This window comes from Lissotriton helveticus, chromosome 8, assembly GCF_964261635.1.
Source record: "Lissotriton helveticus chromosome 8, aLisHel1.1, whole genome shotgun sequence".
Classification (NCBI taxonomy): Eukaryota; Metazoa; Chordata; class Amphibia; order Caudata; family Salamandridae; genus Lissotriton; species Lissotriton helveticus.
The window spans coordinates 62387984-62415949 of record NC_136069.1 but is presented as its reverse complement, the minus strand read 5'-3'; the positions used below and the strand labels follow the sequence as shown (position 1 = coordinate 62415949).

The 27966-nt window shown below is 44.1% G+C and overlaps 1 protein-coding gene across 2 annotated transcripts in view; it reads right to left on the bottom strand.

Annotated features, from left to right (window-relative positions):
* CFAP44 (cilia and flagella associated protein 44) overlaps positions 1–27966 on the bottom strand; it is a 969845-nt gene that overhangs the window by 414229 nt on the left and 527650 nt on the right. For both annotated transcript variants that reach the window (XM_078656625.1, XM_078656626.1), the window contains one exon: positions 16739–16963. In XM_078656625.1, the coding sequence (XP_078512751.1) occupies positions 16739–16963 (225 nt within the window). The remainder of the gene's footprint in view (positions 1–16738; positions 16964–27966) is intronic.

Sequence of the window (27966 nt, the reverse complement as noted above, 5' to 3'; positions counted from 1 at the left end):
GGCGATGCTCTGAGCCGCCTCTGATTACTGCTGGTGGAATTCCTACCATACTTTGTGTAAAGAGACCCTTTCCATGCTCACCTCCGTCCACCTCCTGTGTTGTTTTGCCGTTTGCAGTAGCTGAAGCTCTCACACAGAGCCACCTACACGTGATTGGTTTAAAAATGCAAACGCTATTTCATCAAAGGCCCCTCTGTTGAATGGGTTGTGAGTGGAGAACATTCCCAGATGCACAGCTTTAGATATGGGGTCAGGAATAGGGAACACATTTTCCTAGATGCACTTCAAAATTTAGCAGCTTTTAGAACTGAATGTAAAGTGGATTATAACTTTCATTCCATAACGTTTGATAATAAAGTGTTGTCAAAACCAAATTTACGCCATGTATGGGAAAGCAACAATTATAGTGCCCCAAAAACACACAGATCCCCCTTGAAAGCTGCACTCCACGCAACGGCTAGATTACAAACAGGGAAGAGTCGCTTTGACCACATCACTCTGAAGAAACTCAACTAGTTTCCAAACGAAACTAGATCTATACTCGAAACGGCTTGCATAACCCACAAAGCCATATACACAGAAAAAAGGTCTATATCACAAATAAGATAGCAAAAGCTGACCTACAGAGACCGCTACAAAGCTCTCACAGCCTACTCTTTATTTCGCCAAAATTTAAGAAAGAGAAATCTTGCAACCGCTCCTTCTCCGAGAATGCTCCCAGAATCTGGAATGTACTGCCTCAGGACTTATTGAACAATGAATCATTCTCACACTTCAAGAAGAAACTGAAACTTCTTCCTCACAACAAATGTTCATAACCCTCCGCCTTAAACCATCTGGATGTTCTGTCTGTGTTCACCCTACACCCTATAAATAATTCTGAGCATCACTAGCTGGAGAATACTGCACCTCTACTCTCCCCTCCCTGTAATGTAGCTCAGATTTCATCTGGAGTGAGGTATTGCTTTATTTTTGTGTTTCAGTCAGACTGCATTTAAAATGACACGCAAATTTAGGTGCAAGTGAAAAACAAATGCCACATGAAACAGGAAATGAGGCCTAGTCAAATGCTTTTTAAAAGTGGCACTTTTGGTGCATTTAAAATGAAAAACATGTAATGAAGCTTGGTAAATGCTTTCAGTCTGAAATGCTTGTGCTGAATTAACATGTGTTTTTGCAGAGTGGACAAAACTTGTGATTTCAGTGGCCTTTTTAGCTTTGAACATGATCATGGAATGTGTTCTCTCTTCCTAGCTCCTTTCCCTTGTAATCTACACCCCCTGTTCCTGTTTTAAGAGACTTTGGCTTTGTTGCATATTTAGACAACGCATATTCAGTTCATAACACATCTTCTTAAAATGTGTATCCATTATCCATGCACCAACAGTACACGCGGGGCAAAACACATTTTGCATGAAAAAGTTATCTAATACATTAGAGCATGTTGCTATGAGTATGTAATACCTGTGTGCGCTTTGAAAATTTGCACTGGTGCATGTTTTATGCTATTTTGTACATTGGACATTTTTGCATGTTGTGCACAAATTATAGAAAATCTGCTTTAAACTAATATCTTTTGCTAGGTAATAACTAATACAGGGTACTAGTATGGGGAAGGTAAAAAAATGGGTTTTATTTTCATAAATTAATACTCTATTTGTGTTTATTTTGTTTATGGTCCCACCATAAAATGGCTGCCTAAGAATCCAGCATGGCTGAGAATTGTGTTGAAATGAGAGACGCATGTGCAGAACCAGCTTGCCTCAAGGAAAGAGACAAAGAGTCAAGGCCACAGTGAACTGTACATTCTTGTTATCGTGCCAATGTTTATAGAAAGTATCATTCCTGCATGCAATGTGGAAGGAAGAAGGAAATGGACTGATACATTTTTCTGCCTTAATGTTGCATATTTGTATAATTATTGCTGGTGAAACATAAGACTGTATTAAGCATTAACAATTCCTTTGTTAAAAAGGGCTGGGTTGGATTTGCAATGAGAACAGGATGGTGAGACCCTCATCTCATCTATGCTAACCAATCACAGTGCAGGTTTCTACTGAGAACTGCAACATTATTAGTGTAGTCTGCAAGAATTAGAGTATGAATAATTACCCCTTAGGGGGCGTGTAGGGGGCCTTAGTCTGAGAGGGAGGAGAGGAGAAGAAGCAGATGAGATCAGACATCATATGGGTTAGGCACGAAAACGTCACGGGTGCAGTCTGGGAGTAGATTGCGTCCGAGGAGCGATAAAGGGAGGTGGGGGGCATAGGCTAGCCTTGCACGTCATATTTTTGGCAAGGCAGATCACATTCCTCTGTGGTCTTGTGAAGGGCGGGTTGTCTCTCTCTGTGAAGCACAAAGAGGCAGATTGAACAGACCAGGGCAGAGAGTGCATCTATGGGAACAGGTTTAGATTTAGATGCGCTAAAACTCTAAGTTTATGCTTTGACTGACTAACTAGGTTTGAAAAGATTATTTGTCATATGCATGTATTTCTCTGTATGGGATATTTTTGCCAATTATCAATTATTGATTAGCCTTGAAAAAACTCACTCTTGAATGATATTTTCCTGAACTCTTTAAATAATTCGGATTGACATTTGATGCCCCATTCCCTTCCTTTATGGAATGCTTTATATGCAACCTATAATATGTTCTGTATTCATTCTATTTTTCCTGTTTTCCAAATTCTGGAACCCGATTGATATACGACTAATGAATAAAGAGTCAGAGAACCTTAACTAGAAATTAAAACCCTTTAAAATACTCACAATTCTCTTTATTTGCTTAAATAGTAATTGCAGTTTGGATTGTTCATGTTTATGTAAAGTCTCCTGAAGGTAATACACGGTGTCAAGGGTCCAACAACTTTTCAGCGGTAAAAAAGAGGTAAATTAGGGTTTGCATTGAGAAATTACCGCTGGATCACCTGCACAACACTGTACTTTTTCAGCATCCGAGGGTGTATCATCCACCCATATCACGGTCTGTCGCAAATGCCATTTCTCTATTGTTTTTATGTATTTCATATTCACTACTAGTAGCCTGGGGCACTCCTTGCTGTGCTAACTCTGTTAATTGATTTACATGTTTCATAATGCATCTACCCCAATTGCCACCCTATATGTGTGTGTGGGCATATATGTGTGCATATATATGTGAGAGTTCCACTGTAATTGTTTCTGTGACGAAAGTAGCTGTGGGGCAGCTTCTGCACTCAAAGTCTACCACTTAAACAACAAGCATTGCCAGAGCCAATAGGTCTCACAGATGCAAGAGCTATTGGCTTTAGCAATTAATTTTAGTGGGGTAGATTAGGGTAGAATAAAATGGGGTAGATTGGATTAGAGTGGGGTAGATTGGGGAAGCGTGGAGGGGTAGGGTGATTTCGTGTAGTGTTTTAAAGTGGAGTGGGGTAGCGTGTTGTAGATTGTAGTGGGGTACATTGGGGTAGAGTGAGTTAGATCAGAATGGGGTAGATTAGAATAGACTGAAATGGGGTAGGTTGAGTGGAGAAGAGTGGGGTAGACTGGAGTGGGATAGATTGGAGTGGGGTGGGATAGATTGGAGTGGGGTGAGGTAGATTGGAGTGGAATGGAGTCGGGTTAGGTTGGTGTGGGGTAGATTTGGGAGGACTGGGGTAGTTAGGAGTGTGTTAGATCGGGGTAGATTGAGGTAGAGTGGAGTGAGGTGAACTGAGGTAGGGTGGAGTTGGACAGAGTGGGGTAGATTGGGTGGATTAGAGTAGGGTTATTGGAATGGAGGAGGTTGGAATGGAGTGGGGTAGATTGGATTGGAGCGGGGTAATTGGAGTGGGGTGGATTAGAGTGGGGTGGATTAGAGTAGGGTGGATTGGAATGGAGTAGGGTAGAGTGGGGTAGACTGGGGTAGATTAGAGTGGGATAGATTAGAGTGGGATAGTTAAAGTGGGGTGGAAAGGGTAGGTTGGAGTGGAGTGGAGTAGAATGGAGTAGAGTGGAGTGGAGTAGATTGGGCTAGACTGGAGTGGAGTAGATTGGGGTGGAGTGGTTATATTGGAGCGTAGGGCCAGATGCTACAGAGTTTAACTTGCAAAAGCAACAAGAGCACAGGCAGATGCTGAAAAGACCTGCAAAATCAATGTAAGTAAAGAGGAATTATACAAATCAGACTCGGAGGGTGGCTTTAATCATCAGAGATGCTAAGTCTATAACCAAGTGCCCTGCATGTACACGTAAAGATGTCATGTTCATGGAGCAAATATACTATGTTGGCAGCAGGTTTAAATTGGCAGTGCAGTAGGCAGGGATTGCTGGTACTTTAAAGGTGCTGGTGTTACTATGTGTGTGAATTGCTACATGCCATAGCTTCTGCTAGGCATGGATGATACCAGAACTGATTTGAGTGCCCTTTGGGGCCAACTCGCCCTCCTGTCACCTACAGTGAGACCCACACAGCTAAGGCAGAGTAGCGTCACCCCACTGCTCTTTGAGCAGGAAAAATAAAATTATTATAATGTAGTTATTATAATTTTATTTTTCCACAGTTTCGGGGCTGGGTTAGGGCGGGGTGGGAATGGAAGCACAGGGGGAGGAATGGTTTGCACACTCCAAATGGGCATGATTGCTTGGCCAGCCATCTTGGGTAGGCCAAACAGTCATGCACACTTTGCATGTTCCCCAACAGGCTGTATTACAAAGCCTGGTGGGGAACATACCCAGGCCCCTAGTCCCCATCTGAGCCTCGATCCACATCGCTCAGATAAATCACAACCCTGAACTGCAGCATGGTGATTGGCTTAGAGGAGCCTGGGTGCTTCCTTATTCTGGAATTTCTGGAGAAGCAGAGAGAGACGGCCGGCGAAAAGGTATATTGTTTTTTCGGGCCCCCCCCCGCAACTCTCCTTACCCTCTGCCCCTCCACCCTCATTTCCTGCTAGCTACTGGCAACAGCCATACTGTTATTTTCTCCATATAAATATCAACGCATGGCCAATCAGTGATACACCATGCCACACTGGCTCATCCCACATACACATTGTCTGAGACTACAGAGGTGCTGCAACGTGGACATTTAATTATGCATACAAACTAAAGTGTAAACAAAAACGACGATGAGGGAAAAGCTACAAAATTGCAAGAGCCTTTGACATGGAACAAGCCTAGCCCTTAAATATCTGAAACCAGAACGAGTGGCTTGTTTCAGCGTAAGGGATGTAGTGTTCTTTGTTGGACAGATGCCAGAGATGCATGGGCACACTAAGCTCCGGTGCATCCCTGTGCGTGAGTATGTCTTCTGCATGACAGTAAGCTTTCAGTGGACATCTTTTCTCTGTGTGCTGAAGCACCAGTCCAGTGCACAGATACACATGGAAACCAGAGCTTCACATGCATGAATGTGAAGCCAATGCACACAGTGAAGACCTTTCATCTGCAAAAACATATATACGCCACTTTTCTAAAAATACAAAAGTAAACAAAAGAATTGCCCCCCAGCAGCATCCCCTCAAGGACCCCAAACCAACCAGCGCGGGAGGGAGATAGCAGAGACATATCCCATAGACGCGTCATTTAAATGGCCCGAATCCCCTTAACCATCTAAAAAGGAGTAGAAGGGGACAAATATGTTGGCGGTTGAACAAATTAACCCATGGGGGCCAGAGCTGCTACGGCTGCTTTCTTAAAGTGGCCGGCCTGCTCTTCAGCCAGGCCGACGACTGAGGAGGGGATAAGACACAACATTAAATGTTTCACAAGAAACCAACCCAATCGATGTTTAACAAAAAAGCAAAAACTGAAAATGTTACATACATTAAAAAAATTAAAACTACAGAGTATAGTTCCCCTTTACATAAGTCCCTCAGGGTTCCTCTCCTGAAGTCTCTTACAAGCTCTTCCTGTATCACCTCCGGATAACTTCTGACTCCCAGCTTCTCAGCATACACTGCGAGTGGGGCTCCCTTGGCGCCACCCCACTGAGGCAAAGAACGCAGGCCTGCCTGTCAGGGAAGTTTTTCTTTCTACCCCGTTGCAGTTCAAATCATACTTGGAAACTAGGAAAGGTTTTTGTAGTCTTAATTTAAACAAGTAGAAGAGGGGGCTTGGAATAGGAGTGGGAAAAAGGAGATCATTGGGAGGCTATTGAGATAAATAACAAGCACGGAAGATGGGAAGGATTGTATCACACTCTGTGCCCCCACTTACAACGGGAAACAACCATTACAACGCAACTTTTACAACGAACTACCATTACAACGAAACTTTTACAACGCAAAAACTTTTACAACGCATACCATTACAACGCAGGATTTTACAACGCAAGTACCTTTACAACGCATACCATTACAACGTAAGTATTGGTAAGTATATAATTATTTTTAAAATATTATATGTTTGGGTTTTTGGGTAAAGGGGTATTTTTAGGGTTCAGGGTCAGTTTTCAGTTTTTGGGTAAAGGGGTATTTTTAGGGTTCAGGGTCAGTTTTCAGTTTTTGGGTAAGGGGTATTTTTAGGGTTCAGGGTCAGTTTTCAGTTTTTGGGTAAAGGGGTATTTTTAGGGTTCAGGGTCAGTTTTCAGTTTTTGGGTAAAGGGGTATTTTTAGGGTTCAGGGTCAGTTTTCAGTTTTTGGGTAAAGGGGTATTTTTAGGGTTCAAGGTCAGTTTTCAGTTTTTGGGTAAAGGGGTATTTGTAGGGTTCAGGGTCAGTTTTCAGTTTTTGGGTAAAGGGGTATTTTTAGGGTTCAGGGTCAGTTTTTAGTTTTTGGGTAAAGGGGTATTTTTAGGGTTCAGGGTCAGTTTTCAGTTTTTGGGTAAAGGGGTATTTTTAGGGTTCAGGGTCAGTTTTCAGTTTTTGGGTAAAGTGGTATTTTTAGGGTTCAGGGTCAGTTTTGGGTTTTTGGGTAAAGGGGTATTTTTAGGGTTCAGGGTCAGTTTTGGGTTTTTGGGTATTTTTAGGGTTCAGGGTTAGTTTTGGGTTTTTGGGTAAAGGGGTATTTTTAGGGTTCAGGGACAGTTTTGGGTTTTTGGGGTACAGGGTTAATTTGTAAAAATAAAATAAAATTATATTTAAATTAAATTAATTAAATGTAATTAAATAAAAATTAATTATATTTTAATAATTTAAATTAAAAAAATTATTTTTAGGGTTCAGGGTCAGTTTTGGGTTTTTGGGGTACAGGATTAATTTGTAAAAATAAATTTAAATTATATTTAAATTAAATTAATTAAATAAAATTAAATACAATTTAATTATATTTTAATAATTTACAATAATTTATATTAAAAAAATATTATATACTTACCAATATTTACGTTGTAATGGTATGCGTTGTAAAGGTACTTGCGTTGTAAAATCTTGCGTTGTAATGGTATGCGTTGTAAAAGTTTTTGCGTTGTAAAAAATTTGTTGTAATGGTAGTCGTTGTAAAAGTATGCGTTGTAACGTCATACATCCCTTACAACCCTGTTTACAATGGAGCTCGGAGCAATTGAAAGACCAAGGGCTTGTGTCAAGTGCTCCAAATTAAAGAAATAAGTAGTTCCGAAACCAGATGCTAAAAGGGGAGCAGTGAATGGATAGTAATAATTGGTGCATGCTCTCAGGGAGAGCTAAACACAGGAAAGGCATAACACGCATTAATGCATGGACAAATGGAGAGAGAGAATAGCAAAGGTGGAGCCAGCAAATGGAAAACCTACGGCCAGGCTGAAGCCTACAAAGTATATACAACATGTCTTGAAGAGGCAGATACAGTGCTGTCTGGCCTAGACCTAAAATGAGTCATGCTGCTGTGGAGATAAATAAAAGTTTAGTCTGACTCCTTGAAGGTCATCCAAGAGAGCTCAAAGAATCAGACTATCAAGGAGGCCCCCACTCTGGACATCAATTAGGTGGTTCTCGTGATTACCCCAGTGGCTGTGGCCCTAGAATAATTATACCAGTAACAATATAAACATCAATCTTTTCATAATTACTGGGAGTCCGGGGAAGATAGTCAGGCCATGGTATTGTAGCACTCCTGTGGTCCTTGAATTGTTCCAGGAAGGATTTAAGATATTCTGCTGGTGGGTTCTGTGAAGGTCATCAAAGTATTTCAAGAGCCCTGGAGATGAGTAGCACCCACTGAGAAGATGGGGTTCTAGGATATGTTATTTTTGTCTTTTTAGGCCAATTCTTTAAATCGATGTCATACGCATCTTCATGTTGTTATGTCGTCATTGTAGGAGCCAGCATGCAAAGGTTTCAGCCTTCTGAAGGTTGTAGTCTTGGTGACTGCGATATCCACCACGGTGCCACACTATTCAAGCCCTCCTGTCAGAGAGTTTTCTCTCAGAAGTCAGTCCTCAATCCAGGTTTTGGCTGCTGTGTTGTGGAGATGTACCATCACGTACCATCACTGTGACAATGTTTATTAAGTTTGATGGTGTCCGGGATACGCTAATACCCCTACATTCATCTGGGTACTAGCATTTTAATTTCCCTAATCTAACATAAAGCTAAGATGAGATTAATTAAATCTGTACTAGGTGCTTCTAACAGAGGGATGTTTGTTCTTTGGGAGGAGACTAGAGGAGCGTGACTGCAGCGCATGTTTAGAAAAGGCACAAGAGTTGCTCCCTTTATGTTCATCACCCTTTATCTACTGGGCCTTTGCAGTTCAGTACCGAAGTTCAGTATGACGGTTCTGACTGAAGCATATAAGACTGATGTATCTGTTTTGTGGTTTGTTCAGTTGTTTTATATTTTTTGTAGGGAAGAAAACAAGGATAGAGTAATGCTTAGTTTACTCTGATTCTCCCTTGCACATCCCCAGTTCTCACAAGACGTCATTCTCTATGAGGTGAATTCAGCATCAACCAATGAGAAGGAGCATTTACACAGATGGGACTGTGGTAGGCATGTTCCTGTGTAGCCACTCCCAGAGGAGGGGCACAGAGGGGCTAACCTTGGAACTTATTTCCTTAGGTGTTTAAATAAGCAACAGGGCATTTGTCTAATGAAGTGGACACACCTGTTTTACATACCGATTGATATGATGAAGGAAGAGTCAGAAGCAATCAGAGCATCATTAGGACACCGATTTGTGTTCACAAAGACTATGAGGCCTTTTGTTTGGGTCGTGGGGCAGCAAATAGTTACTGGACAGTAACCTTAGAGAATAGGGTCATTCACCAGTGCGGTCCGAGGGCCCCAAAAGCCAATACGAGCAAATTGGATACCCAAGTTACTTTCTTTTTTGGCATGCAAAAAAAGTTGGACAACCTAGTTGCTTTCTTTTTTGGGTAGGGGCGATTAGTTAAGGGTTACTCAGGAGATAATGTAGGCTGTGCTACTCAGAGATAACATGGGTTCACAGAATAAATTAAATGACACTGCAATTTATTTTAAAATAGATTGTTTATTTTAGAAACCCACAGTGAAGTACAGCAGCTAAAATTAGATATCATAAAAATATTGGAAGTTCCGTCACCCAGATCATCCAATGATGAAGTGGGATTCTTACATAACTGCAAAACAAGTTATTGGCTTGACACACCATGGATTCAGAAAGAGTCAATGCTCTTGAAAGAACCTTGTAACTTGACTACGCGGGGTTCAGTATATCGTGTGCAAGACATATCTGCCACAATTCAGGAAACACATATTGTAGATCCTAACTGTTCTCAAAGCCACCGTTCTTGATGGAGACATACTAAAATTGTAACTGGACTGTTTGACGCTCAAGGAGTATCAAACTTTAAATGTCAATATCTCAAAAACAGCTGGTACAGGTGCAGATTTTTGCTTGGTTACCCATGGCACCATTGGCTTCCTCTAGACGTACAAGTTACTTACCTTTCGTAACGTAATATCTGGTAGAGACACAGTCTAGCCGCAGATTCCTTAACCTTTTTTTAATTCTCTGCATGACATCGTCTCCGGATGTGACATCATTGGTGCCATATAAGTCCCCTCCAGTGCGCGGATGTCAGTTTCTTCTGTGAAATCTTCCGCGTCAGTACGCGGAGCCACTTTAGAAACTTGTCGTGGAAACAGTGTGTCAAAAAGATCAAAAATCTTTGAAACATTAATAAAGAAAAAAAAATCAAATGGTATATTAATACCAGACATGGAGTTTAAAGAAAACCCCAAAAAGAATCAACGAAGCACAGGGCTACGTAAAAACCTGCATCCTTGTGTATAAACAGTATGCAAGGGAATTAAAAATCTTATACTCTACAGACCATTTACCAATGGTAATGAATGGCATGGTAATAGCAGAACAAAACCAATAAAAAAAACACCAAGCTGTTTGTTAAATAACATCATTACGTGATATAGTGACAGTGCTAATACAAAGAATGATGATACTCGACAAAGAATTTCAAAGAAAGAACCAAATGAATCAACACTGCTCACTGGTGTTTAAACCACTGTAAAATAGAAAACACCCCCACTCTACCAATCACTCACATTGGAAGTGGATGATGGGGCAACATCTAAGCAAAACCTATACGGCCAGTCTAAGGGGTTTGGTTGAGTCCCAACCTCAGTTGACACAGTGATCACCGGTATATAAAACCAGTACTGAAAAAGGGTCTAATCCTTACCCCATAAGTCGTTTGCAGAGTGAGGAAGATGGGCAGCACATTAAGGAATCAGCAGCTAGACTGTGTCTCTACCAGATATTACGTTACCAAAGGTAAGTAACTTGTACATCAGATAGAGACATCTAGCCACAGATTCCTTAACTTGTGAATTAAATACCATAGCTATACCCCCCTGGAGGAGGGACTGTGAATTAAACCTACAAATGTTCTCAAAGAGAACCAGTCGTTCATAACTAGCAACCGACCGGAATAGCAGAACAAGAGATTGACTCTTAATAGAACCCATGATCACAGTCACAGATCATATAAATAATACACATCCCCACAAGCCTGAAGGAATCAGACATTGAGGAAAAAATGGGTTAACCCTTAAACAACTATCTGACAGTTAACAGAAATTCTCATCTATCCCTCAAGGGTCAAGACAACTCGTTGACCAAAAGGGCCAAGTCTGCATTCTTCATGACAGTAGAGAACTATCAGAAAAAGAACTATCATGACAAAGTACAAAAAGAAGGACTCTCAGAACTTGTTCCCATTATACCAAGATGAATGAGAATCAAAAAAATAAATCAACAATAATAGCTACTTGGTATAAAGATTTTTGTTTCAACAAAATGACCACTCGAAGGTTACATAATGCACTATAAAGACGCTAAAATGACACCAAACAGATTTAATCTCGTATAGAGATTCATTAATTATGCCAGTTGTATGAAAATTTGCCACAAAAATGTATATATGGACATATATACATATTTGTATCACCAGAGACTCCGACAACTCACAAAATTTTGTTGGCCAATGACTACTGCCGGATTGCAAGGATCTACAAAGCTTGCCCCCGCATGGCCTTCAGTGCCATGGTCCAACAGACATGAACATGACTTCGAGTTGTGGACACACTTGAGGCACCAAGACAAACAAGAAAAGAGAAACAACCACATCTCACATTAAAATCTTTCAGTTTTATTTATTTTTATAAATATCGAAGACCAAATATGTGTAACACATATGCACACAACCATGTATACTCTGTATACCTAATAGCTAAATAGAACTGAAAAATCAGTCCAAAAGCACTTTACAATAATATTGAAAAAGGAATCGCACCTATCAGGGCAGCAAAACATTAAAAAGAAACCATACATAAAATGAATCCTTGTCAGCAACAAGCACATACGACCAAAATTGTGATACAAAACAAAATTTGATCGCAAGTCTGACAAGGACTTATATAAATATGTACATATAAAAAGGGCTATATATACATCTTTTTCACTTCTTAAAGAAGCAACAGTCATGAACTCTCAAGAACTGTTAAGCAAGAAAATTAGATACATACCTCAATAAGACAGGTAATATCTAACCTTCAGACGGAAATAACATATGCAAAAAGTATTGGAGGAGAATAACAAGAAGAGCTTTCCATAAAGCCTAAAAACCTCCTCCTATGAAATGCATGACCGAAAACAGCCTTATCTGCTTCAGACACTGCCCATGGGACAGCTTAAGACACAGAGTTCACACGCCATGTTCCAAAATTGAACAAAGGAAAAACCTATACATTTTCTCAAAGGAGGAGGCCACTAACTTGTGTATTCCAAAGAAAACACCATAACTCTGAATTTACCAGCACAACTCTTCAAAAATTGAAGCACTAATAAACATGCAGTCCGCTCAAGAAGAGAAAACAAACTGCACTCATTACTCTGGCTAGGAAAAAACAGAAGAGTGTGTAAATGTAACAGAACCCCAACAAGGGCATTGCAAGAGTAAAAGAACGGCTATTAGCTGACTACAATAGCACTTATAAAAGCATATAACGAAGTCCAAGAAGGCCTAAGCTGATTAGCCAAGTGATAACCAAAACAAGACAGAGTACTCAGAGAAAACTATTTAATGGGAAACAAAGAGACTATGAACGTAGAACACCTAAAGAGCTATACAATTGCAAGCCAATACTCCACGTAGAGTAAGACGTATACCCAAAAAAGGTATGAACTCTTGAGACTAAGCTCCTCATCAGAGTAAAATAAAAGAACAAATCAGCTACACAGCTGCAAACACAATCCGGGGATTAAAATAATCCAATATGGAGTCAAACACTCTCACCTTAAGAAAGTAGCACTTAATACTTCAACACCACAAAGTACAACAACAGCAGAGGCAGGATTTAAATCCTTAAACCTAACAATCTACGACCGTTGCTATATAAAAGAAAAACAAAAGACCTGATTAGGCCAAGCTACAAGTGGCCAGCTATGAGGCATTGTATTGCCGGATCTGCATGGCTGTCAAATGAACACCATCAAAGGTCATATCCTTCAAACTCTCCCAAACATTATCTGGGAATTTCGACTCTCGGAACCAAGCGTGTCTGCCAATAGAATCCGCAGTGTCCATTGCCGACTTAATATTAAACTTAGTCATCTTACGGCCATCTAATGCTAGCTGTGAGAGTTCCGCCCTGACCCTTTCAGTCAGGGATGACAGAGTCCCTTCCTAAAACACAAGACATGCTTGATGATCTCAAGGCCAAATTAGCCGAAGCAAAGATATTCCAGCACTGAGATCCAACCACCTAGATTCTCTACCTGGTAGAAGTAAAGGAGAGATATCTGGATTTGGCGAAGTTGTAACAGCTTGCACGACAAACCCCTTATCAGTAGGGCGTCAAGAAATACAGACAGGGTCGCCCGGAGCAGGACGACAACATTGAGAAATAGCAGGATCAACAGAGACTCTGGTTACTGCCCTCGTCCAAGTTGCCCAAAGAATATCACATAGAGATTCTCCATAGGGCAGTAAGGGTTGTCACACCCTGATGAAGGGATCAGATGACAAATTCAGCACAAAAAATTGGCAATTTCAAGACATCAGCAGCTCTCTTTATAACCTCAGTAAAAGCTGCACTAGCCTCTGTCGCCATTTGTGGTGGAGAAAGCACATCAGAAATAGGACAGGGTTGTAGACTACCATACTCACCCATTGTAGCCCAAGAACTTCCCACAGGAGGCTCAACCAGACCAACCATGCAGTCAACGTCACCGGCATCATCTGAGCCACCTTGCAATGCTGGAGAAACGGCAACAGAGCCAGCTTTGCCCTCAGAATGTAAAGGAGAAGACACCGGAGCCACAGTGGTTATGAGCGGCATATCGGGCGTCGATCAGCATCGGGTGGCGTCGTCGTATCATCACGCACCATGATCAGTGCCTCCAGCGACGACCGACGTCGGGACGGCGCCGTATCTGCCTACTGCACCACCTCATCCGATGCAACCGGCGTCACAACTGGAACCTGCATGGGGCTGACCCGACGCCGTGATGACCCCAGGCTCGGAGTCGAGGTCCAGCGCCGAGGGCTAACCCGCCGGAGTGTTTCCAGTCAGAGTATCCCCTACCTCCATGGACCCAAAAAAGGCATGCAGAGCATGATAGTATGCCTGCATCTGGGTCATGGTAGCCTCGGGTCCAGGATAAGGAGGGAGATACATGGTCGAGTCTTTTTTGATGTCCTCCGTTAAAGAATGGGAGGACCGAACAGAGACTACATTGCAACGTGTTACCGCGCGTAAAAGAAGAAACTGACATCTGCGCACCAGAGAGGACTTGTATGGTATCGCAGAGTTCAAACCCGGAGAGACGTCATGGCAGTGCCGAATGCCGTGGACCCCCGGCGCACAGAGGTACTGTTAAAAAATTTCCAAATCCAGTCTAACACCTGGGGAGAATTGACAAGTTAAGGAATTTGTGGCAAGATGTCTCTATCAGGTAAGCATATTTCAAGTTAGAAATGGTTACTTTGGAAAAGGCCAATCTTCGAGTTAGAACCACAGTATCTCTGAATCGAGGCAAGAGTGACGGAGCAAACAGTTCTACAATCAAAGTTGACAATCTGAACCATCGGCAAACCGATCTATGACTGAGGGTGAAGGGATGGCTTTGGGCATGAGGGATCCACAAAGTCAGAAATTATGTGAGGCAGGGCAGGGCATTGCAAGTTCACCAGACTAGCAGTCCTAAAATGCGTCTTGCAGGTTCCCGCCTCCCTTACAATAGAGATACATTTTGTTGAGTTCTGGCAGCGGATATTTATGGCTCAGAGGAGGCTCCTTTGCTCCCAAAAGGAAAACACTGTTGAAAAGTCAAACTCCTCGCGTAGTCAAGAAAACTTCTCAGGCTTCCTACCTAATCTTTTTCAATGGGGTAAATGGGTAGGTATGAATTGATGCACAGTTAAAGATTCCTAGAATAGCCCTACCGTAGACACAATGCACAGTCTCTCCATTGGCAGGCAATGCCAAAAACAACACACATGGGACTGGGAAATCAAGCGATGCTGTCAGGCAGATGTCTTTGGTCTGGCAGAATATGGATAAATGTTCAGCAGACCACCCAGATAGCTATGCGCTCTCCCAGGTACAAGATGGTGGAACTGAAGGTTGCCAATGGAGAGTGGACTTAAACAACCAGAAAGGAAGCAATCATTGTGCCCTCTAAGCACATTATTGACACCCACACATAGACACTTCACATCATACCCAGCATCAGTCTCTCCATGATCTGGTTTGAAGAGGCAGCAGCCACCAGTTGGATTCATCTGACCGAGCATACCACAGACTGGCACCTCTGACTGAGATCCTTTGATTTTATGAATCACAGTTTTAGGGGCTCATTCAGCCCTGGATGGGCAATTAACCAAAACACCTCAAAGACAGCTGCCCCCTTTAGAAGTGGGGAAGGCCAAGTACATCCACCAGCTCAAATCCTTGTCCTGGAAGCTCATCCACCACAGAGCAAGCAGGTTACAGTTATAGTTGCCTAGCCCTAATTTGTTCTCCAGAATAAAACCCCAAAGGATTTATTGTGCAGAACAAAAAAGAATGCTGAGTCGGCCACTCAACTATGCCTAAAGTACATTTGTTGCATCCACAGATGGCACAGTCGAATTGACCAAATGAAATGGGCGTGGCGCACCGCTTGTTTATCAAAGTTTTTTGAAAAAGGTGAACAGAGTATCAAGGTAAAGGTGCTCCTACAGGCGGCGTAACTGTTCAGGGTACGTCCTGAATGGTTGAAAAGTTGAGTGCGCTACGGGGGTGTAGGCGCATCCCTGTGGTGGGCACACTTATGTGGAGCTGTGTGTGGTGAGACAACACAGTGGTTTCCAAACAATTGTGATGGAAACCACTGTGTTGTCTCACCACACACAGCTCCACATAAGTGTGCCCACCACAGGGATGCGCCTACACCCCCGTAGCGCACTCAACTTTTCAACAGTCGAATTGACCCCTTAGGTCCTCATTACGAGTGCTGGAACTGTATATGGAGTGATAACCCCCAGACACAATCCAGCAGGCTCGGGCGGATTTGTTCCAGTCACAAAGACAGTGGGCTGGTGTTTACTACTGCAGCGGCAGTGATCGTGAATAGCATCATAGCCCAGCCCCATCTGACCCCTGCCACAGACTACCCCCTGAACAGATGCAAGTCTATCATGACCAACCCTTTCTCCACACCCCCAAAGTACCTACTGGTCCTTTCCCAGATAGTTTCCACATGCACAGAGCAAATGGAAAATGTCTGAGCAATTTTCACTCTAGAGTAAGGGAAAACCACAGGGAATAGGACCAATTACCTCCACTCTGAGTTCCTGTAGTTACTTCTCATTCAGGAAAGAAAGCTAAAAATCAATGGATTTTGCTGTATGAATTCCCACCATAATTTGGAATTCTGACCCGCTGATATTAATGCACCAAAATCCACAGAACTCATAATGAGGGACTTGATCTCTTGGTGGCCTGCAATGCAAGCTACCTTGGAGCAGAACAAATTAAAAATGCCTGAGGAAGCAGAGGCTTCCTCTAAAATCCAGACCAGTACCAGCCTGGATACCTGTAGTCTACCCTTTGAAAGATGACAGCAGTGGAAAACGTATACATGTCTACTATATACACGTTTTTCAGCCCACATGTACATTTGTTTAGCCTCGCTTTACATGAAGAACAACCTGCAGGGCAAGATTACAATATGAAAGCTGATTCTTGTTTCTTAAATACTGACACTATTGATCAACATCTATGTTGACCAACATATTTGCATAACAATAGTGGGTTGTAGTCAAGGCTTGAGAGCATTAAACATGAAGATGACAAATCATATTACCAGAGACAGCCAGAACCTGTTGGGTGTGGAGTAAAATCCGGTGAGAATAGGGCTGGGCTCCTCCGGGATGTAAATTGGTGGAAGTTCAGGCTCTTTCTCTGGTTTTTCAGCTAGATCCTCTTCAGTCAGCTCAATGCCCTGTTCGTTCTGCTCGGCTATCCAGGCTAGCCTCTCCTTCTGCTTCTCCTCCTTTCTTTTTGCTCTAGCTGCTATCTCTTGTTCCCTCTGTAAGGAAATAACAATAGAAAAGATACTGTATGAGAGCGTTATTTGAGCAATTTCAAGGCAGAGTTAACTTGCGAGTTTAACAGCTCAATACTCAAAGGAAGACTTTGGATGCAGTCTACGGTAGAGCTACCTTTGAGGTCGGGTTCCAGTAAGTTGACAATGGTTGAGACACAAAGGGCCGCCTAAGGCTGAGGATAGTGCTGCCGCCCGTGGAAAGGGAAATCATATTCTGCTGTCCAAGGCTGGGCTTGTTCTACTTTCATTCTGTGAAAATAGAGCAGCTACTTTGTGCAGACCTACCTTTTGTGCACATGGTGGTGAAAGATTTCCTGGTCTTTGTGAATATAAAACTACCATTTAAAGTTGAGATATCCAATCCAACCTTTGAGCACACCTGATCCAATTTCACCCTTTTTCTCATACACCATCCTTTAATTATTTCAGCTAACTGAATAATATCTGAGACGGAAAAGCTCCTGAACCCCTCACTCCCCCGCCTCCACAGAACTCTGGCCCCCCATCTCCCCACGAATGGTACAATCCTTACCCATGTAAATCCAGTAGTACTTGCTCTTCACGCACACACACACACTATCTACCTTTCTCCATCAAATCAATTTAATCATATTTGATTCAAGAAAACTACCACTAACGGTACATAGGTGAGGAAGATAATGTTGTTTTTACACCTCTCTCAACCCCTTTATCTACTCACATTTAATTGTGTTTTATCAAATTGTGCATTTACTCTTGCTTATAACTTTTATCAACCCAAGAACAAGATCAACTTGCTACCACATTACACAATTGGACAGCATTTTACCCAGAAACACTTTAACAAAGCTTCTTTGTTCATATGATTCAGCCATGCGAGATTATTGGTAGTTCTGTTTTGTCATGAATACTGCGATAAAATCTCATTTATTGAAAGAAATATTTCCTTTGTATTGTAAATCAGACCCTTAATACTTTTCTCATGATAATGTCCAGTGAGGGACTACATGATATGCAACTCCCAGACACTGTTTTTTAATGGGGCATTATGAATGTTTAATTACATCCACAGGTGATGATAGCTATTTCTCAAGGTCGTTAGAGTGGGCCTGTAAAACAGGTATTAATAGTTTTCATTTAAATTTAAACTATTAAAGTATTAATAGTGTCTCAACACTGATTTCAGAAAGTGTAGTGAAGCTTAAAAAAAATTGCAGCATGTAAAAATTAAAAATGTTGATTCCAGTGAGTGATGCATAGTGTGTGAGAGGAAACAATTTTGTCTCAAGCTTTTTACTTGGTTTTTAAACAAAGTTGGTCTTCATGTTTCCTAAGGACGGTCCGCTCAAATGCTTGCCGCCTTGCATTATGCGGTGCAAATTAACAATACGGCCAAAGAATCACCATCATTCTTAATCATAATCATAATTTATGAATGGCAGTCCATAAAACTAAAGCAAGGGTACACTTTAATTGTACAGCCTCGTTTCAGAAAACAAAGAATTCTAATAAAGAACTAGAATGCTAAATTTCGATAGTAATAACAAAAGCAGAGGTACCACGGGCATCCATGCTGCTGGTATAGGAACTGCAGGATTTGCACAATTTGCTACGAAGGCGGTTAGCAAAATAGGGGAGTTTATAATTGGTCTAATTACACATATTTCTATCTATGTAGGTTTGAGCCCTTGAACTTCAAAAATAAGAGGGAAGATTTTAGTAATTTATGGCACCATGTAGTTTTCAATCAATGCCAGTTGTTGCTTCTCAGTGTTTTAGATTAACATTACATTGCTGGAAAGTACCTAAAGGGAATACTTGCATCATTGGTCTTTCCATCCGGGCTGCCTTTACTGCGTAGGTATTACTTCTAGCCCTATACAGAAGATCGACCTAGCCTGCTACAGAGTAATTATAATAAAAATCCTAAAAGGTAGTGGATACATGGATTTCTGAAAGGCGTCAGGAGCTCTATAAGCTGAGCTACGTACCAGTGGTAAAATCCAAATATCTACTATTAGATTGAATCTACTTCCGATCACACATGCAAGAAGAGAATCACTGGTAAAAATGAACATACCAACCACCTCATGTCTATTTCTCTTGTCTACTTTGACATGCATTTTATACAAAAAAATTGTAACAAAATTATAGTCTAGTTCTCTCCTTTAAATGGAAAAAAGCAACATAAGAAGTGAATATAAAATATATATTGCGTTATAGTTAAGTGTTGCACCCCTTTCATGTACTGTTTATGGCTTCACATATTACATCACGCATGACATTTTAAATGACATTATTGCTGACATGACTCATTAGAATTAAACAACAATGTTATTCAAATTGCTAGTGAGAACCACGGTCCTCAAGACAGTTTGTGAGATTATAAGCAGTGCGCGATGGGGGTGCAAGTTATAGATAATTGACAAAACTATACCTTGTATATTGACATTCTCAACAGGACCCCCTTCCTGCTGTTCAGAGTTATGTAAAGTGGAGAACTCCTTGTAGTGGAAAAAGGATTCCCTGTGCGTGTTCTTTTTTGTTTTTTCTTCTCCACAGGATAATTATTTTCTCTGTGGAGAAACCCCCTTCCTACACACCCAGCAAATCCTTGTAGGGCTCCATTCCCCTTCCCACCAGTCTGCGAAAGCCAACAAACGTCCATGTTTACAATTTTCTGATGGGGAGGCCATTTTCCCACTCCTTGAGTGACATTTACAGATGCAAAAGACTCCACACTTGTGACAGAGATCTCTATGCACCCAAATGGGATTACCCTGGCCAGGAATTCGTTGGTGAGTTAGTAAATGGTCCCAGGAAGGCAGCAAAAAGTCTGATGAGATTGGAACCTTGACTGCAATTAGTCACAACATCAATCTTTTTCTTTTATTGGCTTTGAAAAAGAAAAAAATGAATATACTCTAGAAACAATTCATCATTACAATAATAATTACATACCTCATGTATTCGGTAGGTAAGCTACAAATTGTCCTCACATGTTTCCATATTTATGCAGTAAATTCAATCTTTTAAAATAAATTATTTCCTTAGCTTTATTCTTAGCTTCTGAATGCTAATTAAGTTGCTTCTTTTTTCATTGAAAGAAGATAATTTGGTTCTATGATTTTAGAAAAAAGTTTTTTCTATAAAATGCATGTCAAAGTAGAGAAGAGAAACCGACATAGTGGTGGTTTGTTAACTGCGATTGGAAGGAGATTCAATCTACTAGTAGATATTTCTTTTTTAACCACTGGTGCGTAGTTCAGTTTGTAGAGCTCCTGATAGCTTTCGGAAATACATGTATCCAACTAGTTTTGGATTTTTTCTTATAATTACTTTGTAGCAGGCTGGGTAGATCTGCCTTCCTCAATCTGTAAATCAAGTAGAAACAGATGCTTACATTTGCACTTTTGAGGCAGCGGGCAGGCATCATATGGGCAGCACAGTCATCTACACTTAGAAGGTGAAGACCAGCATCAACAGTGTATTTTTAAGACCAGCATCAATCCAAGACCAGCGTCACCATGTATATTCAAGACCAGCATCTATCCAAAGACTAGCGTCAACAGAGTATACTCAAGATCAGAATCAAAAACCAGCATCAACTGTGTATATTCATGACCAACATAAAAAAACAGTGTCAACAGTGTATATTCAAGATTAGCATCAAAGACCAGTGTCAACTGTGTATATTGAAGACTGGCATGAAAGACCAGCGTCAACGATGTATAGTCAAGACCATCATCAGAAACCAGCATTGTAGGAGAATAGGGTCTGCTTCCTATGGTTACCCCCACTTTTTGCTTTGCTTTACTGGTTTTCGACTTAGATGTGGCTGTGGGCCTGCTAATCAGACCCACAGCCCAGATGCACTCTCTCTAAAATTACATCACGTACTCTAGGTACATACCCAATTGGGAATTGGTTCACCTTGCCAGCCCCTGTAGAAGTGTACCTTAGGTACTCAGGGCATAGGTTCAACCAAGGCCTACCAGGGGCTGCAGCATGTATTATGCCACCCCTGGCTGGCCACTCAAACTGACACAACTGGCTGATCACTCAGCTGGGGCAAGGACGTGTAATCACCACTTGCTTAGGTATAGTATTCCTATAGCTACCCTTATATATTATATATCGCCACCCGAAAACACCACCAACTCATCCACGCCACCAAGAAAACTGCATTCAAGGAACGACTGGACAACAACGCACACAACAGCAAGGAACTTTTCAACATCGTCAAAGAGCTCTCCAACCCCAACGCCGGAAACAACGACATCACCCCTTGGCAAGACCTCTGCAACTCCCTCGCCTCCTACTTCCACAACAAGATCGCGGACATACACAACAGCTTCAGCACTCAACCGACGAACGACACAACCGAACCACCGCCCCCTACCACCACCCTCCACACCTGGACTCCGATCAGCACCGAAGACACCGTCCGCACGATGAACTCCATCCACTCCGGATCTCCGACCAACCCCTGCCCTCACCACGTCTTCAACAAGGCCGACGCTGTCATCGCACCCCACCTGCGGGACATCATCAACACCTCCTTCAACACCGCTACCTTCCCGGAGAGCTGGAAGCACGCCGAACTCAGCGCCCTACTCAAGAAGCCATCGGCCGACCTCAAGAACTACCGCCCCATCTCGCTGCTCCAGTTTCCTGCAAAAGTCATCGAGAAGGCCGTCAACAAGCAGCTGGCCGCCTTCCTCGAGACGAGCGGATCCCTCGACCCCTCGCAGTCTGGCTTCCGGACCAACCACAGCACCGAGACCGCCCTGATCGCAGCCACCGATGACATCCGAGCGCTGCTTGACAACGGAGAAACAGCGGCCCTCATCCTCCTCCACCTCACCGCGGCCTTCGACACTGTCTGCCACCGTACCCTAGTACAACGCCTCAGCAACGTCGGAGTCCAGGAGAAGGCACTGGAGTGGATCATCTCCTTCCTCGCCGGAAGAACACAGAGAGTCCGCCTCCCTCCATTCAGATCCGAAGCCACCGAAGTCATCTGCGGCGTTCCTCAAGGCTCCTCGCTCAGTCCAACCCTCTTCAACGTCTACATGAGCCCCCTCGCAGACATCGCACGCCAGCACAACCTCAACATCATCTCCTACGCCGACGACACCCAGCTGATCCTCTCCCTCACCAACGACCCCGCCACCGCCAGAGCCAACCTTCACGAAGGGATGAAAGAGGTAGCCGAATGGATGAAGAACAGCCGCCTGAAACTGAACTCGGACAAGACGGAAGTCCTCATCCTGGGATCCTCACCCGCCGCTTGGGACGACTCCTGGTGGCCCCCCGCCCTAGGCAGCGCACCCAAACCAACGGACCACGCACGCAACCTGGGCTTCCTCCTGGACTCCTCCCTCTCCATGACCAGACAAGTCAACGCCGTCTCCTCGTCGTGCTTCAACATCCTGCGCATGCTACGTAAGATCTTCCGGTGGATCCCCACCGAGACCAGGAAGACGGTCACCCAGGCCCTCGTCACCAGCCGTCTGGACTACGGCAACTCCCTCTACGCCGGAACCACCGCCAAACTCCAGAAGAGACTCCAGCGGATCCAGAACGCCTCAGCACGACTCATCCTGGACATCCCCCGTCGCAGCCACATCTCCGGACACCTGAGAAACCTGCACTGGCTCCCGGTCAACAAGAGAATCACCTTCCGTCTCCTCACCCACGCACACAAAGCCCTACACGACCAAGGCCCAGGATACCTCAACAGCCGCCTCAACTTCTACGCTCCCAAACGCCAGCTTCGATCGACCAGCCACGCCCTCGCCACCGTCCCCCGCATCCGAAGAGCCACCACAGGGGGACGGTCCTTCTCCTACCTCGCCGCCAAGACATGGAACTCCCTCCCCACCCACCTACGCCTGACCCAGGACCACCTCGCCTTCAGGAAGCAACTCAAGACCTGGCTGTTCGAGCAGTAGCGGACCCCACTCCCCCAGCGCCTTGAGACCCTCTGGGTGAGTAGTGCGCTATATAAATGCAATGATTGATTGATTGATTATATATAGACACACAGTAACCTATAAGTCACTCCTATGGCAGGCCTTAACAATCCTGGAGACAGAGTGCTTGGTTATCTGTGAGATGGTGCTCTAGCGTGAGCTGAGCCTGTCTGCAGCTTTCGGAACCATGTCCTTATAGCTGTTCTATGATATTGCCATACCATATACTCTTAAGTGCATTATGAACCTCGCGGTTAAATGCTAACTTTGGTTTGGCTTTATCCAAACATATTGTGTAAGGTGTCATACGCTTTGGAATACTACCCCCTTGCCAATTCTGGCGACGGGGGTAGCATTCCACCCCTCTAGAGGGAGAAGACATGTTGATGCTGACTATCCCGGTTAAAGTTAACCAGAGCCCCAGCGTCACATAATGGACGCTGCTGCCACCGACACAAGTCTGACCTCCTGCTGCTGGGAGTCCTTCCAGTCACGGAGGTTTGGACAATAGATTTCCTGCCTGGAGAGGTGCGAGCACCACCCCAGACAGGAATTTGTGTATTGGGACAGGGAGGGCTGAATAGATTGAGACACTGCCTGGAGCACCCTAGGTGCTCCATGCATACCCCGGTTCAAACCGGTTGCTGGGGCACTCCAGCCCAGCTCTGGCGCGAAACTGGACAAAGGAAAGGGGGTGTAACCACCCACCTTCCTGGTCCCACCCATAGGAGGGACCTAGAAATTAATCCAGCCCGCTTTAGTTGTATAAAGATAGGAGCCGAGTCCTGAGACTTTAGATTAATCCTGATTCGAAACTTTTTTTTAAAACATCTTTTTATTATAGCGAAGGCACAGAAAAAAGCAGCACAGAGCATAACGCATTAGTATCAGCAATGAACGATCAATAAGACATATGCAACCCCAACGGCACTACACAGCCATATACGGCCCACATCCCGGAGGCTGGGCGGCGACAGGTCAACTCATAGTCATAAGCAGGGGGTTTTGCGGTCGTGCTCCACTAATACAGAACCCAATAGTGACTTCGCACTTTTTTGTCATCACACATAATCATAAACCCAAACAGTTCAATAACAACTATTAACCCCTCTAATGGCATCGCTAGTACTAATTCAATAGAGTAGGACATTTGTGTGAGGGCCAGGTATGGTCCATGCAACGGACGGCGGTATCTACCTATGGGGATCAGATCAATATACATACAAACATATCAAGGTCTCTTAGCGTGGCAACGTGGGACACCTACACCGTCTCACAGCCCTCCTCTCCATCACCCTCCCCTCCACAGTCAGACTCCGAGGCATCAGATGAAAACAACTCCGCACTGGTGGCATCAGAATCATCCTCCACCAAGCCCTCCAAACACAGCGTCCTCCAGGCAAGTAAATCATCATGCAATTTGTCGTCCTTGCGGGTGCGCTGCATGTGAGTCTCCCCCGCCAATGCCCACTCTCTTGCATCCCTCAACCACATTAGAATATCAGGCGCCCTCTGACCCATCCAAGTGATAGCCACTCGTCTCCTTGCTAAGACCAGTAGGAGTTGCAGGAACTTATACGATAGTTTCTTTTTCCTAGGTCTGGGCACCAAGGCAAGGAGGCATTGGAGTGGGTCCAGTAGGAGCCTAAGGTGCGTAGCCCGAACGATATACCGCACCACCTGTCGCCAGAAATCCTGCACAAGAGGACACTCCCATGCTAAATGCAAGAAGCCCGCCCTCCCCAGTCCACATCTAGGACAATTGTGGCTTCTATCCGACGATATGCGATGAAGGGAGACTGGTGTCATGTATGTACGATGGACGAAATTAAAGTGAATAAGTTTAAACCGAGCATTACAGGAGACCTTATGGGTCAATAGACCAATTCGCGTCCTCTGTTCTGGCTCCAGCCCCACCCCCAGGTCCGCCTCCCATGCCCCCCATGCCGGGGCTACCGGGGTAGCCGAATCCCGGCGCATGGCCGAGTAGAGGAGGGAAATCAGGCGTTTACCTCTCCCACAGGACATAATGACGTCAAGGGTATTGGTGAGCTAGGGTGCTTCCGGGAATTGGGGCCACGTTATCCTGGCCACCTCCTGGAGGCTACCGTAATGAAGGTATTGTCCCCCAGACAATCCAAACGACTCCCTGGCACCTTCAAATGTCACAAAGGAGTCGTTCGGGTAGAGGTCTGCGAGAGCCTGATTCAAAACTTGACACGAAACTCTGGACCTTCGACATTCTGCTGAAGCTGAAGACTGAGGAATCTCCCTTGAGGCCAAGGAGTGACCACCCTGGGCAACCAGGCACCATCCAGCAAATCAACGGCTTGCTTTGTCGATGTTCCCATCGGAACCCAAGCACAGAGCCTGACAAGACACAGAGTTCCAGACCTCTCTGACCCTCTTTTCACGACTGCAGCATAGCTGAGATCCGTGGAGGCGATGAGACATGTGGGACCGGACATCTTGGAAAGCCTGCAACTTGCTAACTGTGCAGCTCCTGAGGCATCCTCAAAGCTGTGCACTGGGGATTGAGAAGCCCCGAACCCGAGCTCCACCTGCACCGAAGATCAGCCCTCCACACTCCACGAGTTTTGCGTGGGGCCCTTCTGCTTGTGTTCTGCTCGACGCGTTGTCCGGTTGCTGGCCCGTTGGCTAGTAGCCTCTGTGACGACAAACCTTTTGAACCACCTCGCTGGTCTGGTTGCTCCAGACTGGCCCTTGCTTCCCTGCAAGGGTGAAGCACCTCAGACCTTGCTGGTCGCCTTTGTTGTATCCTGCATGGATTGCCTTTGCCAAGGCTTGTTTACTCCAATCCGGAAGTCGACCCCTCCATCTGCGAGAACCTTCGTGGAACAGCTCATCTAAAGCACCTGATTGTCGTCGACACCTCCTGGTCCACGTGGCTGCCAAGACAAGTTTCAAGACAGCACCTGATTGCTCCTCGACGTCGTCTGGTTCCTTCCTGGTTCCACCCGGTCACTGGCTAGTGACCCAGACTCTGTCCCCTCTGCTTTCAGGTCCTCTTCATCTTTGATCCACCCTTGAATCCACCCGGACATCTTCCTCCTGGTCGCCTGCAGCATCTTTCTTCAAAGGCATCTTTATTCAACGGCGAAACCAGACACATCTTCACACTTATGCACCCGCCGTCCGTGGGTGAGGTAACGCGAGTACTTCGGTGCTCCCAAGGGTATTGACTATCCAAGTGTCTAGGTTTTTAGTTGTTTCCTCCTAGCTAAACCGGAAGTGTCCTAAATCCTTCTAAATCTAATTTCTAAGTTCCCATTGACTTTGCATTGACTCACGGGTGTGTGTAAAGACACTGCACGCGCCTCCTGTGGGCCTCCTACTTCTAAACTAAGGTTCAGAAGGTGTAGCACCAGCGATTCCCTAGGCCTTTCCTTTTCTCGTGACGTGGCACTTATACCACTTTCTTAATATATGGTTTGCTTCGCCCCTAGGGCCTAACCGTAAATTGTGCAACTTAACGTATTCTGACTAAGTATCTTGTTAAGTGCTCTGGTCTCTGATCTCATTAAAAGAGTTCAGAGGAGTGTGTTAGTAAATAAGTACATATATATTTTATATATCCTGTGTTGTGTCCTTTCATTTGATATTCAAGGGGTTACATATGGTAAAACAGCTGGCTTTACACGAACTCAAGAGTCTTTTAGCCTAAGACTGTTCTGTCCACGCTACCACTAGGATAGCTGGTCTATAAGGTTGACTTACAACCATCACCATAAGGGTTGTTTGGACTGGTGCAAGGTGTTCACTAGAATAGTGAACGTCATATACCAGGCCAACTAGTCTCACATTGGTGGCAGCGGTTGGGATTAGAGCTTGCTGTTGTTTTACCACTTGTAATCTTGAGATATCATTTGAAAGATCACATAGGTACCTATAGGTACATATAAAAACAAGTCTTAGTATACTTAAGTTCTACTGAACTTAGCTGTTGAAGAGCCTGGGCCTAGCACAGCCTGACTACAACTCCTAGAAAGGTTCTGTAGGAAAACAAATAGTGTAGGTAGGTGCAACACCACACCTCACTAGAAACCATGTCTCAGACAGTGAACCCCAGTGGTTCCCTGCCTGCAGAGGTAGATCCCTTGAGGACTGCTTCGAGATATGAAGCCTTAGCCTTCCAAGAATTGAGACAATTGTGTCCTTCTAGAAGGCTAAAACAGGGTTCAAACCCTACCCTCAGATTCCTGGTTGAGCTCTTATAAGAGTATGATGCTCAACAGACACCTAAGACAGGTGACTCAGGTAGTTCAGATAAAGTCCTTCCCTCCTCAGATGATAATGCTGATACTATTGAACCAGAGGAAGAAGAGGGGGTAGAAGAGGAAGATTCTGATCTAGAGACAAATAGCCAGGTCCCAGTCAGAAGACTTAGCCAGGCTAACCTAAGCATACATGGGAGTCAGTATGGGCAGCCCCAATACAGACCACCAAGTGGGCTTAACCAGAGGCAGAGGAGAGGAAGATCCCACTCCAGGGAATCTCTCCAATCTCATGCTTCATATGGCTCTCATGGCCATGCTCAGAGAGGGATGACCTCACCTCAGAGAAGGGAACATGAGGCCAAAATGAGAGAGGCCTCTCTGAGGATTGAGAGGCAAGAACTTGAAGTTGCCTTGGCCAAAGAGAAGCTTGCTTGTGCTAGAGAGCACAGAGATAGTGGGTTAGCACCCACTGGTGGCAGCAATATCCCTAAGGATAATGATAGGTCCTATGAGAATAGAAACCTAAGCAAGATTGTGCCCCCCTACAAAGAAGGGGATGACATCCACAAATGGATAACTGCTTTGGAGAGGGCCTGCAAAGTACAGCAGGTACCCCAAAGTCAGTGGGCAGCAATCTTATGGCTCTTCTTTTCAGAAAAAGGTAGAGATAAGCTCCTCACAGTTAGTGATGGGGATGCTAACAACTACTCTGTCCTGAAGAGTGCTCTGATTGATGGGTTTGGCCTAACCACTGAACAATATAGGTTGTTGTTCAGGGATACCCAGAAGA